Source organism: Gekko japonicus, unplaced genomic scaffold (assembly GCF_001447785.1).
Source record: "Gekko japonicus isolate JY-2015 unplaced genomic scaffold, Gekko_japonicus_V1.1 scaffold10, whole genome shotgun sequence".
NCBI classification, from domain to species: domain Eukaryota; kingdom Metazoa; phylum Chordata; class Lepidosauria; order Squamata; family Gekkonidae; genus Gekko; species Gekko japonicus.
Genome location: NW_015167526.1, coordinates 2,417,064 through 2,438,828, shown reverse-complemented (window position 1 = coordinate 2,438,828; position 21,765 = coordinate 2,417,064). Strand labels below are relative to the sequence as shown.

General features: G+C 45.0%; 1 protein-coding gene across 1 annotated transcript in view; it reads right to left on the bottom strand.

The window, feature by feature from the left end:
- NAA25 (N(alpha)-acetyltransferase 25, NatB auxiliary subunit) overlaps window positions 1–21,765 on the bottom strand; it is a 61,772-nt gene that overhangs the window by 39,724 nt on the left and 283 nt on the right. The window contains exons 2-8 of the mRNA XM_015413215.1: window positions 14,240–14,325; window positions 12,485–12,623; window positions 11,778–11,896; window positions 4,771–4,845; window positions 3,101–3,208; window positions 1,510–1,588; window positions 12–60 (exon numbers count right to left, since the gene is read on the bottom strand). Coding sequence (XP_015268701.1) covers window positions 12–60; window positions 1,510–1,588; window positions 3,101–3,208; window positions 4,771–4,845; window positions 11,778–11,896; window positions 12,485–12,623; window positions 14,240–14,325 — 655 coding nt within the window. The remainder of the gene's footprint in view (window positions 1–11; window positions 61–1,509; window positions 1,589–3,100; window positions 3,209–4,770; window positions 4,846–11,777; window positions 11,897–12,484; window positions 12,624–14,239; window positions 14,326–21,765) is intronic.

The window sequence follows — 21,765 nt, the reverse complement described above, 5'->3', positions numbered from 1 at the left end:
GCTTTTTGTACATCTCCATGCATTTGATCTCTCTGCTTTGGAGCTCACTTGTCAGCTTCTCTAAGTTGAACAAAGAGTCACAAATTCACATGGTCAACCCCAGGCCTTCTGCCACTGTCAAGGCTTCAGGTCTTTGCCCATGGCAAGGGGAAGCAGGAAGGGAAGTATTACAGAATAGATAATCCCATCCCCTCCCTTGCAAAATGAGGTCACGCCTGGCAGACATGATCAAGGAAGTTAGTTAAAAAAACAACACCACCAGTAACTTCCATGGACTTGTTTGCAAGTTGACCTCAGGATGCAACAGAAAACAAGATGAAACAACAGGGGTGGGTGTCCCCAACACAGTAAATTAATCCGCCAATCACCCCTTTGTGTTACAAATTACACCTTTCAATAATAGAACAAAGTTCGAGTCCAGTGGCACCTTTAAGACCAACAAAGTTTTATTCAAGGTATAAGCTTTCATGTGCATGGACACTTTTTCAGGATGACTCAAACTTTGTTTGGTTGCTTCAGACCAACATGGCTACCCACCAGAATCTACCTTTCAATCAGTGTTCCCTCTAAGCTGAGTTAGTGTGAGCGACCTCACAGTTTTTTAGCCTCTGGCTCACACATTTTTGTCTTAGCTCAGGAAGGAGGGCTCCAGAGCAAACTAATTTATGCAACAGCCAAATTGCTTACCTACAACTTTAATGCCAGGAGCTCCCAAAGTGGAATTTTTGCTCACAAGACTCCACAGCTTAGAGGGAGCACTGCTTTCAAAAATAACTGATATGGCAGATCTGATTCTGCAGGTAGCCTGTATTGCCGGGTTCTGGCCACTCTACAAACGGGCAAGATCAACCAGTGCTCTTACATGCATATTCTTTGCTGTGACCCCAACCTTGTGGATTGGCCTGCCTGAGGTGGTCCAAAGACTCCAACGCTTCTGTCATTCTGCAAACTTTTTAAAGCAGAACTGTTCAGAACAAAATTATTGCCTTGCTGGACCAGATGGACTGATTTAAATCATGATGACTAAAAAAACTGATTTAAAATCACAGGGGATGGGTAAGGAAAATATAAATCATGGATTTAAATCAAATTTGCACCTAATTCCTATTTACTGAACCAGCATGCACACTATTGGTTGCTATAAGAATAAAACATTTTGGTTTTTTATCATTAAGATATTTTATTGTTTTTCACATAAGGTAGTGAATATAACCACACCCTGTAACCCTACCACTTACCATTCTCCTGCCCTCTTCCCCAGTACAGCCTATCAACAAAAAACAATGTAGGAGCTGCGTACGCTCAGGCAGCTAAGAATAGAGATTAAGAAAAGAAAAAAGAGGAGCAAAGGGGGAGAGAATGGGGTGGGGGGAGGGAGGTGAGAGGCAGCAATAAGAGGGGGAGAAGGTGGGGCATCACTGATCAAAGAGAGACAGGACAAAACATATTGCTTTGCCTTAACCACTGATAGACTGGGCAGCTATCTAACAGGAAAGATATATAAGTTACCTCCTAGTTTTCCTCTCACAACATCCAGGGCTTCCTGATATTTCTCCAAACGTTCCAGAATCATGTAATACAGCTCGACCTTTAGAAGTTGAGAGAAATGGGACACAACTGTGCATTAAGAGTCAGTACAATCCACAGAAACAACACAGCCTGTGCACATTTGTTTTTTTTTATTATTATTTAAAAAGGAAAAAGAGCATTCAAATACAGTAAAGGTGTTTTTATGTGTTTGTGGACATATTCAAAACAGGCTGAGCCATAGCTCTAACCAAAGGAAAGGCGATCTCAGGGAACCAACGTTATGTGTTTTGGACCTGACCTGCGTGGCCCAGGCTAGCCCGATCTTGTCTGATTTCAGAAGCTAAGTAGGGTCAGCCCTGGTTAGTACTTGGATGGGAGACCACCAAGAAGGTTCAGGGTTGCTATGCAGAGGCAGGCAATGGCATCTCTTGCCTTGCTAGCCCTATGGCAGGGGTGTCGAACTCATTTGTCACGAGGGCTGGAGCTGACATAAATGTCATTTTGTTGGGCTGGGCCATGCGTGCCGTAACATGTGATCCGGCCCTCGTAACAAATGAGTTCGACACCCCTGCCCTATGGGGGTCGCCACCAATGCTCCCTCTAAGCTGTGGAGTCTTGTCAGCAAAAAATCTACTTTGTGAGCTACTGGCATTAAAGCTGAGAGCAAGTGATTTGGCTACTGCATGAATTAGTTTGCTCTGGAGCCGTCCTTCCTGAGCTAAGGCAAAAATGTGTGAGCCGGAGGCTAAAAAACTGTGAGCTGGCTCACGCTAACTCAGTTTAGAGGGAACATTGGTCGCCGTAAGTTGGCTGCAGACGGCACTTCCCACCACTAAAAAACAAAAGGCAAATTTTTACCATCATGTTCTTTAGTCAGAGCATTCGCTGTCAATGCTAATGGGCTTCTAATTCTTGCTACTAGCATGTGCTTGCCGAGTAACATTCCCCCTCACATTCCCCCCCTAACATGCCAGCTTTTAAAGGCAGCTTTCCAGAAAAGACTGGGGTATGGAGCAAAGATCTGTTGCAATCATGAACTCCTTGTTTCATACCCCAAACTTTTCAAGAAAATGATATACAAATTCAGGAGAAAGTAGGAAAATAAAGGGCAATTTTTAAATAAATCCCTACCATTTCTGCATAACAATTCCTTATTCTTTCTAGAAGGCGGCCGTACTGGCAAAAAGAAAGCAAATTTGACCCCAAACTGATCAGGTTAACTTTTTTTCTTGGGTTTTTACATTGGCAGGCTGAGTCATAGCTCTAGCCGAAGGAAAGATGATCTCAGTGAAGCAAAGGTAAGTGTTCCAGACTTTCCCACAACGTGCATATGACTCTTAGCCCCTACTTTCTCTCTCGGAGGGTTCAGTCTCTCTGGCCTATGCATTGTCTTCAACGCTCTCCTCCATGTATCCAGCCATATTTCCCCCCCCCCCCATATCTGCTCTTGTTAACAGTACCAATATGCTGCATGTAAATTTAGCTGCACAAACCAGCAGAAGACATGATGACGCAAATTTAAATTCATTAAGGTCAAACATGAGTTCAGATATGCACTTAAAAAACTTACTTCGGCTTCAGCTTCAATTTTGTCTTCCTTCACCATTTTTTCTACCATCCTTTCCGCTAGTGGTAAAAACATGGTTTTCGAGAGGTTTTCATCCTTTGCAGATATAGACTAGAAAAGAAGAATACACGAAGCCGCCTTACTTTGAGCTAGAACACTGTTATTCCCTCAAAGCAGGCCTCCTGCTCCCTGTAATGAAAGGATTATTTATTTATCTACTTTATTTATGTCCTTCCTTCCACCACCCCCATGGGGACCCAAAGTGGCTTACCTCATTCTCCTCTCCTCACAACAACCCTGTGAGGTAGGTTAGGCTGAGAGTGTGTGACTGGCCCAAGGTTACCCAGCCAGCTTCCATGGCAAGGGCAGGGATTCAAATTTGGATTTTCCAGATTCTAGTATGACGCTTTAACTATTACACCATGCTGGCTCTCCAATAAACCTAAGACTTTCAACATGCTCAGTCCTTGTTCTATCGCCCCGTTAACAGGCCAGGCCAAAATAATATTTTCAAAAAACTTTTTAAGAGCCCCGGAGAACAACTTCACATCCATTATTTTGTTCTCCCCCTGGCAAATGGAAATATAAAGGCTTTTGCAAGAAGCATTCACAAAGAATTACTGCCGGGCAACTTCCAAAAGAGTACCACCGATAGCAAATAATGCTTTTCCAAACACAAGTAATTTGCACATTTGTAAAACTAGAAGCTTGGATGCATACCAACGAGCCACCTCTCCCAGTCACGTCAAGCAGTGATAAAATATTCACGCAGCAGATCCAAGCAGACAACAAATCAGTCCTGCCACTGACTTCTAGAAGAGGTTTCCTGCCGGGAGTTCAGATTTACAGTTACCTCTGGTAACAACCCCAGAATTCACACATCAAAGGCAGGAGTTAGAGGCTGAAAAGAGAGAGTTGGTATCCCGTGGAAATATTATAGGACGCTGCCTTCCTCTGCCTCTCTCAGACTATGGGACTGAACACAGCAGCATTCTGTTCGGAGTCAGTGAAGTTCATAGTCTCATAAGAACATAAGAGATGCCAATATTGGATCAGGCCAAAGGCCCATCCAGTCCAACACTCTGTCACACAGTGGCCAAAAATACCAGGTGCCAGGACATTAGAAGTCCTCCCACTGTTGACCCCCCCCCAAAAAAAAGACAGAGCATCACTTGACCCGGAGTCCCTATCTATACCTTGTGGCCTTGTTGTGTCTCACAGAGGCACCAAGAGGGTAATCAAAGGTGCACAGATAAAACCTTCTGGAACTCCCTGCTCACAGAAACCGGGGTTAAGCTCTATCACAAATCCTTCTGTGCTGGCATTTGCAAAAACTACCAAGCACCCTTTCCCCCCCTTTTTATATTATTTCTTATTTCATTTATATCCTGCCTTTCCCCACATGGGGAACCAAAGCAGCTTACATCATTCTACCTTCCTCTATTTTATCCTCACAACCACCCTGTGAGGGAGGTTAAGTTGAGGGTGTGTGACTGGCCCAAGGTCACCCAGCGAACCTCCGTGGCAGAGTGCGGATATGAACCTGGTTCTCCCAGATCCTAGTGCAACAAACTGACCCACTACACCCTACTGGCTCTCCATCTGCATTACTTCGAAGCAAGCGAAATCATTTCAAGGGGGACAACTGTTGTTTTCTGAGATGCTGTACTCACCTGCATGATTAAGCTCATCACCGACCAGAAATAGTAAGGGTTTTTTGGTACAATCTTATAAAGTGCCATTCCAGCCTAAAAAAAGGAAGGAGTGTGTAAAATAAACATTCCACATATGAGCGCTACGTTATATTGATTTACAGACCAAAGATCTGTGAACATTCTAGAAAATGAGCTTATTGTCAGGAACAGCCTCTGAATTACTGATTTTGTGCACTCAGAAAAATCAGAGCTACCTTGCTTCCTATTACATTTGGGTGGCAAGACCATGGTGCTAATCGTGGCGGAATTTATCAATATAGTCCCAAGTTCCTGTCTAAACAATGTTAATGAATCAATGCTAATACCGCTTCTCAGTATAGCTGATGTGACATTTTTGCAAACTAAGGCTGACTGGCTCCTAATGCCCTTGGTCTTTCCATATTTGAAATAATAGTTTATGTTATTCTATGGTTATCATTTCCTTCTCCGGCTCCCGTGGGTCCCTCCACCATGTTCTTTTCGAGTGGAGGTCTGTAGTACATTACCTACTAATAAGGTTCTTAAAACAGGGGTCACAGCTATGCGCTGTACTTCCCATGTTGACAACATAAATTCAGAACAGTTACTTTGTTTTCTGAAGGTTCTCAGAATGATATGACATGACATCTATAATTCTCTAATTTGTCACATAACATCCTTTCCTATCTATGTTATGAGTTCAGAGTAAAATTGTACTAAAGATATTCTGCTGTTAAAGTGCATTAGCTTTATGTTGGTCATTTTGATTGAACTTATGGTACCAGGGGGTATATATTGTTAAAGATTTGTTTGCTCGGGGCTGGCCATCCAACAGCTCCTCGTAAGACCTTGGTGACCAGTCCAGAACATTCTGAGTTTCATACAAGTGCACTACTTTATGCACTGGGTCTCTGTTGAATTTTCTATGTTGAATATTCAAATACTATGTATTCTGTGTTAAAGATTTATAATTGATGAAAGGCTTTTTGTCTTAAAAGCATACACTGGAATAAAACAGTTTTGTTTCAGAATAATGGTCTCTCTCTATATATACTTGATTCAGCCCCTTTGCCGGTCTCCATCCAACCAGTAAAATAACTCAGGGGAATTGGGGCCCCCAGTAAAAGTCCTGGGTCCCAGAATCCCACAACACTAATAATACACACCTGCACGAACACGCTCTGTACCACGGTGGGGCAAGTTAATTTGACTAGCATTGGTTGCCACACAAAATATTGCGTTGAACTGGAAACAGAAGTGCCAATCAGTTTGTATTGTATTGCGACTGAGACCTCCAGACTGCATATGAATGTTCTTTGTTTCCAGGAAAGTAGGGTCATTCAGCTCACACCTCTTCTCTTAGCCGAGAGAGAAATGCTCAGGCCCCACGACCTCCTAAGAAACATGACCTATGGAGCACGCTGTACTCCCTTCACATCTTCATGTGAGTACTGCAGTTCATGCCAATTCTGAATAGTTCCTTTCAATGTTACAGGAAATGTCTTATTGAAATAGATCTCCAACATGCCTACAGTGTTCTGAACATTTCATTTAAACGCTAAAAGCCTAAGTACTAAGAGTAGAGACTTCATCCATTTAGAAACACGAAGTCGTTAGATTAAAAAACACTTGTTAATCTACACTAATTATTGATATCCTTCTAATCAATGTTGCTGGCGCGATGGAAAATGAAGGGCTTTTGTTTCAACTTTATGACTGAAACTAGACTTTCAGCAGTCAATAGAAAGAGTGAGGGTGGATAATCCCAGTTTCACAACCTGGAGACAAATCTCTTTGCCTTCTACTACTTCGAACACAAGAGGCATTTGACAGAGCCTGTCAATTGCAGCAGGATACTTGAATAAAAATTGTACACATGCTTACGTGTGTCTCTTTTTACCATAGAAAAGAACAAGAGTCCAGCAGCACCTTAAAAACGTGTAAGATCTGTGGCAAGGTATGAACTATCGGACAAAGTGAGCAGTAACTCACAAAAGGTCATACCTCGCCACAGATTTAGTTAGTCTTTAAGGCGCAACTGGACGCTTGCTCCTTTCTGCTCCCACAGACAAACATGGCCACCCATCTTGCTCTTTTTACAAAACAGTAACCAAACCTCAGAACGGAGATTCTACAATTCTAACCAAAGGAATAGCCAAGCGTGTGTCCCTGGAGCTTATTAGAGGGTTGCTCCACATGAAACGGGTGACAGCACACAAGCTTCTCCGGAAGACTCTCTGCTCACCCTTATTGATCATCCCCTGAAATGCACAGGGGAAAAAGCAGGTGCGTGCCGCATACCTTTTTAGATACAGGTTTACATTCAATGCACAGCTTACTAACATACAGACTTCTCACACACAATGAAATGCCAACATGCTCAAGCTGACGGAAATTGACCTACTTGGCAGATACCCACCCTAAGCCCGCTTGTGGGGTGGGCAGGATACAAGTTAAATAAAATAAATAAAAATAAATTTGTGTTAGGTGCACTCAAAGGGTTTGGAAGCAGAGGGTTAGCAGTGTTAGCCTACTGGCAGAGCAAAAACAAATAAGAGTCTTCTGGTGTGTTACAGACTAACAAAATTCTATTCAAGCATAAGTTTTCATGGACTACTGCCCCCTTCGCATAACGAAGTGAGCTCTAGTATCAGAAACTCTGATACTACCATGACACTGCCGGTCTTTTTGTTGCCAGAAGACTATACGCGCGTGCACACACACGCACCATCTAGATTTTTAAACATATCTCAGCTCACAAATAAAATATCGGAAGCCAAAAAGGAGGTCAAATTGTTAAACAAGGCCGCATGTTCATCTGACATCAGAAGCAACCTGATTTGAGCAGAAGTTAACATAAGAACATAAGAGACGCCAATGTTGGATCAGGCCAAAGGCCCATCCAGTCCAACACTCTGTGTCACACAGTGGCCAGAAATACCAGTGCCATCAGGAGGTCCAGCAGTGGGGCCAGGACATTAGAAGCCATCCCACTGTTGACCCCCCCCCAAGCACCAAGAAGACAGAGCATCACTTGCCCCAGAGCCCCTAGCTATACCTTGTGGCTAATAGCCACTGATGGACCTCTGCTCCATATGCTTATCTAATTCCCTTTTGAAGCCATCCATGCTTGTAGCACCCACCACTTCCTGTGGCAGTGAATTCCATGTGTTAATCACTCTTTGGGTGAAGAAGTACTTCCTTTTATCCGTTCTAACCCGAACGCTCTGCAGTTTCATGGAGTGCCCACGAGTTCTTGTATTGTGAGAAAGGGAGAAAAGTACCTCTTTCTTTACCTGCTCTTTCCCATGCATAATCTTATAAACCTCGATCATGTCACCCCTCAGTCGTCTTTTCTCCAAGCTAAAGAGCCCTAAGCGCTTTAACCTTTCCTCATAGGGAAAGTGTTCCAACCCTTTTATCATTCGAGTTGCCCTTTTCTGCACTTTTTCCAAAGCTATAATATCCTTTTTAAGGTGTGGTGCCCAGAACTGCACACAGTATTCCAAATGAGGTCTCACCATTGATTTATATAGGGGCATTATTATATTGGCTGATCTGTTTTCAATACCCTTCCTAATAATCCCCAGCATAGCATTGGCCTTCTTTATTGCAGTCACACACTGTCTCGACATTTTCAGTGAGTTATCCACTACAACTCCAAGATCTCTCTCTTGCTCAGTCTCTGCCAGTTCAGACCCCATCAATGTGTATTTATATTTAGGATTTTTGGCTCCAATGTGCATCACCTTGCACTTGGCCACATTGAACCCCATTTGCCATGTTGACGCCCACTCGCCCATCCTTGACAGATCCCCTTGGAGTGCCTCACAATCCTCACTGGTTTTCACCACCCTGAACAACTTTGTATCATCCGCAAATTTAGCCACTTCACTGCTTACTCCCATCTCCAAATCATTAATGAACAAGTTAAAAAGCAGTGGACCAAGTACTGATCCCTGCGGTACCCCACTGCTTACCACCCTCCACTGAGAAAATTGCCCACCTACACTCACTCTCTGTTTTCTATGAACTAGCCAGTTTTTGATCCATAAAAGGACTTGTCCTTCTATCCCATGATTTTTGAGCTTACTTAGGAGCCTTTGATGAGGAACTTTATCAAAAGCTTTCTGGAAGTCAAGGTAAATAATATCTATTGGATCCCCCTTGTCCACATGTTTGTTCACCCCCTCAAAGAACACTAACAGGTTAGTGAGACAAGATCTTCCCTTACAGAAACCGTGCTGAGTCTGCCTCAATAGGTTTTGTTCATCTATGTGCCTACTAATTCTTTCCTTAATAATGGTTTCCACCAATTTACCCGGTATCGACGTCAGACTGACTGGCCTGTAATTTCCCGGATCTCCTCTGGAACCCTTTTTAAAGATGGGAGTGACATTAGCTACCTTCCAATCCTCAGGAATGGAGGCAGATTTTAAGGAAAGATTACATATCTTTGTCAGGAGATCTACAAGTTCACATTTGAGTTCTTTCAGAACTCTCGGATGTATGCCATCTGGGCCTGGTGATTTTTCAGTTTTTAAGTTGTCTATCAGTTTTAGGACCTCCTCTCTCGTCACCTCAATCTGACTCAGGTCTTTCAACACCCCTCCTGAAATCAGTGGTTCTGGAGTGGGCAAGCACTTCTCATCTTCCACAGTGAAGACGGAGGCAAAAAATGCATTTAGCTTCTCAGCCATTTCCCTATCATCCTTCAATACTCCTTTTACCCCTTGGTCGTCCAAGGGCCCCACTGCCTCCCTGGCTGGTTTCCTGTTTCTAATGTATTTGAAGAAAGTTTTATTGTTGGTTTTTACGTTTTTTGCTATATGCTCCTCATATTCCCTTTTTGCCTGCCTGACCTCAGACTTGCATTTTATTTGCCATAGCCTGTGTTCCGTTTTATCAGCCTCACTGTGACTAGCTTTCCACTGCTTAAAGGAATTCTTTTTACTTTTTACAGCCTCCATTACTCTGTTTGTTAACCATGCAGGCTTTTTCCTATACCTGTTTGTGCCTTTCCTAACCTGCGGAATATATATTTTTTGAGCTTCTAGGATCGTAGTTTTAAATAGATCCCAAGCTTCCCCAATTGTTTTGACCCTTTCTACTTTTCCTTTCAGTTTCCTCCCCACGTGTCCCCTCATATCAGAGAAATTACCCCTTTTAAAGTTAAAAATGGTTGTGTGAGTCTTTTTGGCCAATTCTCTATTTGTACAAATGATGAACTCAACAACATTATGATCACTGTTTCCAAGCGGTGCAATCACTTTTACATCTCTCACCAGGTCTTGAGTGTTACTTAGGACCAAATCAAGGATCGCCTCTCCCCTGGTAGGTTCCGTGACCATCTGCTCCATAGCACAGTCATTTAGAGTGTCTAGAAACTCAATCTCTTTTTCCCGGCTAGAACACATATTGACCCAATCAATGTGTGGGTAGTTAAAATCACCTATTATTACACAGTGTTTTTGTCTAGTTGCTATCTTTAAGGCATTCATCATTTTATAATCCTCCTCTATCTTTTGATCTGGTGGGCGATAACAAACTCCCAGTGTTAAGTTTCCTTTTGGCCCCCCTATTTCAACCCATAGAACTTCCAGAAGCGAATCCAATTCACTTAGCCTCTCAATCTTTCTAGACTTTATACCCTCTCTGACATACAGAGCTACCCCACCTCCAACCCTTCCCCCCCTATCCTTCCGATATAATATATAACCGGGAATCACTGTGTCCCACTGATTTTCCTCATCCCACCAAGTTTCAGAAATACCCACAATGTCTATTTTTCCCTCCGACACCAAGCACTCCAACTCCCCGATTTTACCTCGGACACTTCTAGCATTTGTATAGAAACAGCTGTAATTTCCCTTACAAGTTAAGCCTGCATCCTTCCTCTTGCTATCTCGAGTCGTTGTCCGGCAGTCCATGTCACCAGCCATGGCCTCTGTGGACAATTTCAATCCACCTCCCTGTAGAAAAGCAACCGGTACCCCCTCACCTCTCTCAGATGAGCCAACCCGAACCAGAGACTTTTCATCTCCTGTCGGCTTTCCCCCAATATTCAGTTTAAAAGCTGCTCTGCCACCTTTTTGATTTTAAGTGCCAGCAGCCTGGTTCCTTCTCGGGACAAGTGGAGACCGTCTCGCCTGTACAGCTCCCTCTTGTTCCAAAAAGTATCCCAGTGCCTAACAAACCTGAACCCTTCCCCCCTACACCATCGTCTCATCCACGCATTGAGACTCCTGATCTCTGCCTGTCTCTCCGGCCCTGCGCGTGGAACAGGTAACACTTCTGAGAAGGCTACCTTGGAGGTCCTGGACCTAAGTTTCCTGCCCAGCAGCCTAAATTTCTCCTCCAGGACCTCACGACTGCATTTCCCCACATCGTTGGTGCCGACATGCACCACGACCACTGGCTCCTCCCCAGCACTATCTACCAGCCTATCTAAAACACGCGTAATGTCCGCTACCTTCGCACCAGGCAGGCAAGTCACCATACGGTCAGTACGCGGGTTCGCCACCCAGCTGTCTACCTGCCTAAGGATCGAATCACCAACTACCAAGAGCCCCCCTCCCACCCCGCTCAGGGATGGTTCCTTGGTGCAAAAGGAGAGCCGCTCACCAGCTGGGGAAGAGGTCCCTTCTGAGGGCACATTCCCCTTATCCTCAGCATGGTGCCCTGTTTCCCCTAGACCCTCATGCTCCCTGACAGCAGCGGGGCTGCCAGATCCAGAGTGGGACGTAGCTAACAAGTCCCCGAGAGTCTTTTCTGTGTGCCTAGCTGACTGTCTCTGCTTCTCCAGGTCAGCCACCTTGGCCTCAAGGGAGCACACACGTTCCCTGAGAACCAGGAGCTCCTTGCACCGAGGACACAACTGATAGCCTGCACATATAATATGCTTAACAGTCAGAAGAGGTCTTCATCAGGTCATCAGGCCTTTCTAGCAGGCCCATTCATTCCCAAACCAAAAGAGGCTTGGTCTGCACCGTCATTCTGGCAAGTACCTGTTGCATCTTCTTGTATTCTCCAACCCTTGCATAGGCCATGAAGAGATGGGAGTGATACTCTTCGCTGCTGGGGACCTTCTTCACAGCTGCCTCGTAGAGTTTCGTCACCAGCTCCGCTACAACAGATCATGACATTTTAATAAACATGGGCATTTGTGTAGGGCTACATCATGTAGCGACAATGAGCCTGTGTTAGATACAACAACCCAAAAGGAACTTCATAAAGAACTGGGTTTCACAAGAGGCTCCAAAAATTTCTAAGCAAGGCCAAGAATGGGAGAAAAATGTTCACCAATTTTTAGGGACCGACAATTTCCCCAGAACCGCCTGCCTAGAATATTTTGTGCACATTTTCCCCTGCAACCTGTATTTAACTTTCTATAATACAAACTCTATGACATACTCTGTTTAGTACTGTGCTTGTTTCTGATTTCTGCTTTGTATTGATTGCACTGACTTACATTCTGTAATCCGCCTTGAGCTTCAGAGAGAAAAACAGACTACAAATGATGTAAATTATTTTTACAAAAATTATGATTTAATCTGCTGCCCCTCCCCCTGTTATGTCCAGAATGGATGTCACCCCATTCAGGGCATGCTTTTGAACTGACTGCGCCAATAAGTCCTCATTGACAGCCCCGAGAATATTTAAAGTTATGGCCCTACCTGAAGGACCAAGGAGAAAAATAAACTGGGAAACCTACGTCTATGCATTTCCCGGTAAAGGATAGTGAGAGCTTGTAATGAATTGTCATCCGTGGGTTCAAGGGCTGCTACTTCTTGAGCCAAAGTGAATGCTTCGTCTTGTTTCCCAGTTCTCTGCAGGCCAATGGCTTTCAAAACCTGTCCAGAAAGGAAGAAGCAGCTTTCAAGGACTTTCTCAGCAGCTATAAAAAGGAAGTTTCTCTTAAAAGGAAATACTGCAGAGATGCACAGTGACGGGTGCGAGGGTAACAACAAGACTGCCCCCTCTCCTCTATCCACCAGACAACAGGGTCACTCAGCTAACTACCCTGAACCCTGTAAGCCCCAGCTCTGGCAGACCTCACTTGGACAAGAAGTGGCACACCAAGGAGGGGTTATAAGGCTTTGCTACTACTGTGGATGAATAAATAATTTCTTTATTACAGTTGCAGACCAGTTCTAAAATACACACAATAGCCCCATTAAAACCTAAACTGTCGAAGGCTTTCACGGCCGGAGTTCATTAGCTGTTGTAGATTTTCTGGGCTGTATGGCCGTGGCCTTGGCACTGTAGGACCTGACGTTTCGTCAGTTGCTGTGACTGGCATCCTCAGAGGTATAACACAGAAAGATGGAGTACTTTCTGTCATTTTCTTCTCACCTTGACAGAGAGTACTCCTCCTCAGGAAACAATCCATATACAAAAGAACCTCCTCAGGAAAGCTCCTCCATTAGCATGTTCACAGCCTGGGGAACTCCTACAAGATAATGACTCAGCCCTACCCCACTTTCCTGAGTACATATAAATTACCTGCCTACCATTTTCTTCTTACCTTGACACAGAGAGTACTCCATCTTTCTGTGTTATACCTCTGAGGATGCCAGTCACAGCTGCTGGCGAAACGTCAGGTCCTACAATGCCAAGACCATGGCCATACAGCCCGGAAAATCTACAACAGCTAAAGTTTTTTATTTCCTCAGGTTTTGCTAAGATAGTTAACACTCATAGTGAGATATAAATCTGGGACTCACCAGAGGTGTTAACTAGTTCAGCAAAGTTAATGAATGGTCTCTGTTTTTTTCCTGATCATGACTTCCTGCATGTCATGCTTTCTGACCCAGCTGTTTCTTTTCATATTTCCCACATAAAATGACAGCATTGCGAAGATCCATTTATTGCATCTGAAAGGTGGGGTCTAGCCCATGAAAGGTCACACTGGAATAAAAACGTGACTTCTCTTTAAGATGCCACAAGACTCCTAAATGTTTTTCCTCTGCAACAGACTAACAGGGTTACCCCTCTGGAATGAGTCCCATAGCTAAATACTTGGCCATTACTTGAAAATAGTTAACTCTATTTAACTCGCCAATTGACCAATGTTAATTTACATTGCTCTAATTCACCGTGGTAAGAAACAAAAAGCTGAAAATGATTAACTTTTACTCTGCTGCAATTTAGGTGCTTGGCTAATGCAGCAAAGTTGACCTCGTTTAAGTTCGGAGAAAGGCAGGGCACCGAAACTACGATTAAACAAAAATGGGAAATCATTATGCAGAAGGGGTTTCAAAGAATGAACACCCCTCTTACAGAAAGCTGACATAAAAGTAGCGGGGGGAAGGGAAAAAAAATCTTACTTCTCCGAAACAGCCGCCTCAGATGCTCCACCCCAACCAGTGCTGGCAAGGCAACAGCAAAAGAAGACTGTAGGCCCTGACTTGTTTAAGATTCAAGACAGACAGTTTTGCAAGTTAAAACAAACGAACCCTGAGCTCACCTTCGCACAGTGAAGATCTTTGTGTTTTTTCAGCAGCTTGTCTGCCTGCTGGATTGCCATTTTATTATTGCCATTATCAAGGTAATCTAAAGAAAGAAAAGACACAAAGTGGTTACAACCACAAACTGGAAAGCTAGGGTTCCTACCCCCCTAGGCCTCTTGGTGGCTACATTCACATTTGGCTTAATATTGGAGGGTTTTTTTTAGATGATTTCAGGGGAACAGGATCAAGGTGTACAAGATTATAATGAACAGAACAGAGGCAATATTTAACTCTTCATTTAAAACACTTGTATCCTGGCTTATCTCCTAGGACTCTCCCACCCCTCTCACAATGCTAGAATTTGGGGTTGCCTGCTGAGTTAGAATACACAAACCAAAAAAAGGACAGAGAGACCATATTTCAGCGAGCAAAGAACCTGTTTTGCTTCTGTAAGGTTCTGGGTTCAACTTCAGACTCTTGTAGTTAAAACGATCTCAGGTATCAGGTGTCTGGAAAGCTCCTTTTCCACCCAAGACTCTTAAGACCCACTGCTACACCACAAGCAATACTAGATCACTGGTCTGATTTGATATTATAGAGATCCAAAACGAAGTGGTTCTTCACCCATCACTTATCCACCAGTTAAATACAGAAGCGGAATTCAAAAACAGTGTCCCGTAAAAATTCATAACCGGTTATTTGCTCTTTCTTGCTCATCTGGACACAGGTTGTTCCTGAAGTTCACACATCTGGGTGCGTAAGCGCTGCATATATTTCAGGAGTGTGTGACCCACGCAATTAACTCAAGCAATGAATGGATGTTTTGCTATCCATTTAACGGAAGCAGGAACATGATAAATTAAGACCAAGCAATAAAACACGCCAATAAAAACAACCAATAAAAGGTGTATAAAACAAAAATAATAGCCTAAAATCATATTGATGAAACAGTCCTCAGGCTAGGGGCAGACCATAAATCTGCTGCAAAAGATGGAACTGCTTAGTTAAAAGCCTAGATAAGGAAGAAGAAGAGATTGGATTCATACCCCGCCCTTCACTACCCAAAGGAGTCTCAGAGCGGCTTACAAACCCCTTACCCTGCCCCTCCCCACAACAGACACCCTGTGAGGTAGAAGAAGAAGAAGAGATTGGATTCATACCCCGCCCTTCACTACCCAAAGGAGTCTCAGAGCGGCTTACAAACCCCTTACCCTGCCCCTCCCCACAACAGACACCCTGTGAGGAAGGTGGGGCTGAGAGAGCTCTGACAGACACTGCTCTTTTTCAAGAACAGCTCTGACAGAACTACAGCTTGCCCAAGATCACACCAGCAGCTGCAAGTGGAGGAGTGGGGAATCAAACCCGGCTCTTCCAGATTAGAGTCCGCGCACTCAACCACCACACCAAACTGGTGTAAAAGTTTAGGTAAAGAGGAAATGTTTCGGCCTAGGCTCTGAAGGAAAGCAAACCAAACCAAATGAGCCTTAGAGGAAGGGCATTCCAAAGGCAAAATGCCAATACCGAAAAAGCCCTGCCACTGATCATGATCTGCCTAACCTCTGCATACAAGGCAACGAGCGCAGGGTTTGAGAAAAGGCTATTAACTGGTGAGCCCTACAATACGGGGAAGGCGGTTCTTCAAGTACCCTGGTCCCAAGTCACTCAGGGCCACACAGGTAAGAACCAGGATTTAAATTGTTCCTGGAAACAGACGGGCAGATGTCGTATGTACATCTTTCAACACAGGGATGATATAATCCTGGCATCCAGGAGTGACAACTTGCCACTGCATTCTGGACCAATCTGAGTCTCCAAACAGTTTTCAAAGGCAGCCCCATTTAGAATGCATTACAATATAATTTTGCTGTGATCAAAGGACCGATCAGCGTGGCCAAATCACGCTTTTTGAGGAAAAGCCAATAAGAGGAGATTGGATTTATACCCCACCCTTCACTACCCAAGGGGGTCTCAGAGTGGCTTACAATTCCTTTCCCTTCTCCTCCCCTGTGAGGTAGGTGGGGCTGAGAGAGGTCTCTCAAGAACTGCCCTTGAGAGAACAGCTCTGAGAGAACTTAGGACTGACCCAAGGTCACACCAGCAGCTGCATGTGGAGGAGTGGGGAATCAAACCTGGTTCTCCCAGATTAGCGTTTGAGCTCCTAACCACTACACCGGACTGGCTCTCTAACCGGCGTATCAGTGGAAGGCCAGGGCAGAGCAGTACCCCCAGCCGACAAACCTGCTCCTTCAGGGAGAGTGCAGCCCCCCTCCAGGACAGGCTGACTCCTCAGCCCTTGTGTGTCTTTGTCACTGACCACTACTGCCTCGGTCTTGTCTGAACTGAGCATTAGTTCAGTAGATTCCCCTCCATCCCCATTACCTTTCCTTAGGCACCTGTCTGCAGATTCAAATACCTGCCTGACTCATAAGAACATAAGAGAAGCCAATGTTGGATCAGGCCAATGGCCCATCTAGTCCAACACTCTGTCACACAGTGGCCAAAAATACCAGGTGCCATCAGGAGGTCTAGCAGTGGGGCCAGGACACTAGAAGCCCTCCCACTGTTGCCCCCCTCCCAAGCACCAAGAATACAGAGCATCCCTTGCCCCAGCCTGAGAGTTCCTATCTATACCTTGTGGCTAATAGCCACTGATGGACCTCTGCTCCATATGTTTATCCAATTCCCTCTTGAAGCCGTCCATGCTTGTAGCCGCCGCCACCTCCTGCGGCAGGGAATTCCATGTGTTAATCACTCTCTGGGTGAAGAAGTACTTCCTTTTATCCGTTCTAACCCGACTGCTCAGCAATTTCATGGAGTGCCTATGAGTTCTTGTAGTGTGAGAAAGGGAGAAAAGTACTTCTTTCTCAACCTGCTCAGCTGTTACAGAGAAAGATAGCTAGGCACCATCTGTGCATTGGTAGCACCATATTCCGAATCCCAATAATCTCTCCGAGGCATTTCATGCCGATGCTACACAACCGGGGGGGGGGGGGGACGACACACGACACAAGAAGTATCTTGGAGAGATTCCACAGCACAAATACCATGGAGTTGAGAAGCAGCAGACCCCCCCACACACCCCTTCAGGAATCTGTCAACCAAGTAAGAGCAAAGTCACTGAAACATGGCGCCCAGACAGTGTTTCCAAAAGGATACTGTAGTCAATGGTTCTGAAAGACGCCGACAGGTCCAGGAAAATAAAGAGACACACAGTCTCACCATCACTCTCCCAGAGAAGATCTGTCAGGGCAACCGCTGCCATTTCCATCCCAAACCCAGGCCTGATTCGGTCTTGAAAGGGGCATAAACAATTCAGCTCCTCCAATAGCACCTGAAACGGCACCACCATCACCTCCTTGGGGTCCTCATCCAAGAGTGGAAAGCTGGCAACCAGGTGGCGGCAATGCTCCCTCTAAGCTGTGGAGTCTTGTGAGGAAAAATTCTACTTTGTGAGCTGCTGACATTAAAGTTGTGAGCGAGCGATTTGGCTACTGCATAAATCAGTTTGCTCTGGAGCCGCCCTTCCCGAGCTAAGACGAAAATTTGTGAGCCGGAGGCTAAAAAACTGTGAGCTAGCTCACACTAACTCATCTTAGAGGGAACACTGGGTGGCACTCATTTGGGTCCAAGAGCACCCTGTTCAGTTCTCACAACCACCTCCTCCAAAGCAGTTGGAATTACACTTTCCCAAAGAGAGTCATTTATTACTTCCTGGGCCCAACTGACTTAACCTGGCCCAACTCAGAACTATTGGCCATGAAGGGCAAGGGCCGAGCCCTAGACACAATGGGCTGCACACTTTTAAGCAGCTTTCTTTTCCACTTCATCAGACCCGATGCAACTCGAACCAGACTGGATTCCAGTAGCACATTCCAAGACTTATCTTACTCAACCATGGCAGTCTAAGTTGCAGTAAATGTGAGTGATTTTATCTGCAAAATGTGTTGCAGAAGAATAACCACAGAACTACATGTTCTCTAGATCAGCCTCTGCAGGAGCTTGAGATCAAAGTCCTCTCATAACCTGGGAAGCATCCACACTGTATGAATGATACAGTGAAGAAGACTTAGTTAGCCACGGTGGCTCAGAGGTTAAGTCACTGAGCTGCAGCCCAGAAGGTCTGTAGTTTGGCAGATCGAGACCCGAGTGCCGCGTGATGGAGTGAGCTCCCATCTCTGACTCCAGCTCCTAGCAGTTCGAAAGCAAGAAATTGCAAGTAGATTAATAAGTACCACTTCGGTGGGAAGGTAACAGCATTCCATGCGCCTTGGCGTTTAGTCATGCTGGCCACAAGACCACGGAAACGTCTTCGGACAGCGCTGGCTTTTCGGCTTGGAAATGGAGATGAGCACCGCAACCCTAGAGTTGGATTCGACTAGCTTTCAAGCAAGGGAAACCTTTTTTTCTCTACCTTAAGGGATCTCAAAGCATTTTACAATCGCCCTCCCTTCCTCTCCTCTCCCCACAACAGGCACCTTGTAAGGTAGGTAGGGCCAAGGGAGTTCAGAGAGAACTGTGACTGGCCCAAGATCACCCAGTAGGCTTCATGTAGAGGAGTGGGGAATCAAACCTGGTTCTCCAGGTCAGAGTCCTTCCCTCTTAAGCACTATACCACGGTGGATCTCCACAGTGGAGAAGTGAGCTCACCATAATGCACTCCTACTCATGTTCAGTCAGATTCACCACAAATTTTCTTCCACAGTAAAACTTGCACGTACAGTTGCATTACTGTTTTCCAATAGTACTCTAGTTGGAACAGTAACCAATGAGAAAGCTGCAATATATTTTTTAATGAAATTGCACAGCAAGAGTGGAAACTGAATTAGTTGCAAGGAATACAAAGCTGAAATATGCATCAAAATAATGCAAACAAGTTTATTAAGTACCTAAAATGCTGCTAACTTCCTGTATCAGAAAGATAAATTGTTACCATCAGAATATTAAATGTTCTAAGGATGGTGATTATGGGAGACAAAAAAATTACAGCTTAATTAAACTTCTTTGTAACATGTAACCAATTACATAAACCACCATCTAACCATCATCAAACAAAAAGGATATATATGCTGATGAAACAAAATAGAGGCTTGCTTAATCATAATGTTAGCTGCAGAGGTAAATGAGATTGCCTTCAGAGAAAAATTGTGGGTTTTGCCTTGATGTTTACGTGTCACATTCATAGATGTAGTGCAGTAGATGCAAGAACAATTTATGGTCCTAACTATACTGTGTTCACTTAGCGGTGGGAATGCTCACATTCCACCACATGACAATTACAAATTATTAGGTACACACCAAAAATTAGAACCTTTACAACATGACACCTGAATTTTCAATCCAAAACATTCCAGGCGATGCAAGTACTTATTTGTCATTTGGGCATTAGTAGTTCAGAGAAAGTAGCTCTGACAAGTATGGCAGATCCAAGCACATTTAGGATTGCCACTTGTCCTCAAAACAGTTCTAAGTTTGTAATTTGTTGTGTGTTTTCCAAAACAACTCTGGAAAAATAAGCCATAAAAACAAATCACTTTATAAAACTAAATGCCTCTCACTTTTTCTACCCTAATTTTAAAACATAAATTCCCCTTTGAAAATGCATTCTTTATTCTTCCAAGGCAAAAAAAACCCCTTCACAGCTGCCGCCCCCGCCCCCCCTCGCAACAAATTCATATGCCATACTGAAAGACTGTACAGATTTGAAATTCGAGGAATTCCCTTTCCAAAGCAAGTAGTTCTTAAGGAACAATATTGTGCAGAATCAGGTTCTGAGCCAAGAGAGGTACAGGCAGAACTTTACACCAGACAGACATACAGACATACTTGTACCCCCGCCCCCATCCTATTGATATCATTTCAAGCAGAATATGCCTCAGTCCAACTTCATTTTAAACCTCCAAGTCTGCATGAAACTTCACCAGGTCTACCCAGGAGTTTAGGTTTCTGCATTTCTCTGTTTTGGACTGAACTTTCTTCAGTGCTAAAAATTTAGAAAGCTCTCAGACTATGTACTGTGTTTTATCTTCCTTCACCAGGACATGCAAAAGTATTCAGCAAAGCACTCCATGTTCTTGACTAACACACTTCCTAATGAAGGTAGAAAAAGAACACCGGGTAACAAATCTGGAATATTACAGAGCAGTTTCCTGTAGAGAGACAAGGTACTCAGGTCAGCTTATCTTGCAAGCTTTACTGTGGGGGATTTGGGGGGGGGCACGCAAATGAACACAGTACATGACCCAGGGAAGAGCACTGTAGCGAAATCACTTCGCCTGCACAACTCGAAGATGCCGAGATCTGAAAAGTTTCGTGCAACAACTGCGGCCCAAAGAAGAGGCAACAACAGATTCAAAGGGGAGGATAACCAATACCCTGAAGCAAGGAAATAGCACAGAGGCCATGTGTGTGCACACAGTGTTATCCAAATATGTTGTGGAGCCATCCTGATAAAGAGATTAGGCGTGGAGATTCCAAATTACACATGACAGTCCTTGCATGGACTACAAAGGGGCCCTCGCAGACTGGGTTTGCCACTATATGGAGTGCAAAAGCGGAATGGGGGGAAGGGAGCCCCCAAATGCAAAAGGAGGGGGCAGACTCCCCGCCCCACCCCCGCTCCTTGACTTCTGCTTCCTTTGCCCCTTCCAAAGCAGCCCGACACCCCCCACCCCGCTTTCCCCCTGAACTCCCCTAACATACACAAGGGCCCATGTCCCAGCACATTTAAGTAGAATGCAGCCTTCCCCATGTCCAGACTTCACACCCCAAACCCACAATTCATCTGTTATTGGGGGAAACAAGGTTTACGCCCCACACACCCTGTCTCAACTCCAAAAAAAAACCTTTACAATACATGGGGGGGCGCCTCTCCTGTTCCACAAAAAGCCTCCACCCCCCACCCCAGTCTATATAGAACCAATCAAGGACATTTATTCCTAGCTCATTTTAACAGCACCCCCCTCCCCCCAAATCCATTAAACAACACTATGTGGTTTAATTGCAAGGAAGTATCACACAGCGAGGCCATGTGCATCTCCCCACCCCCACCACAAAGGAAACTGTGCTGGAAAACCTGCCCCCCCCCCACACCCCTTTAAGTATTTCATTTGGGGCACCCATCCCCCTCTGCAAACACATTCTCCAAGACAAGCAGGGGGGAGGGGGGGAGTTGTGGGGAGGGGGGAGCCCCCACAGCCCACCCTCTTTCCCCCTCACAAAAACCCTTCCCTTTCCACTTTCGAGCCACCTCATAATACATATTTTTTAAAGGGGGAGGGAGGAAGAATCTTCCCAACTCTAGTTCCTCAGGCCCCCCCCCATCCCTCACGAAGGGGCTCGAGGCTCCCCCCCCTCCCCAGAAACAGAAGGGGGGGGCACATCAGGAGACCGTATTCATACACACACACCCGTTTTTAAACCCCCAGCGACAAAGGGGCAAGAGCGAGATTCTCCTCTGCTACTTCCCCCTCCCCGCCCGCCCCATAACCAGGGCAGATGTGGGGTTCACGTTTCCTCCCCCCCCCCCCAAAATTGCACACCCCGG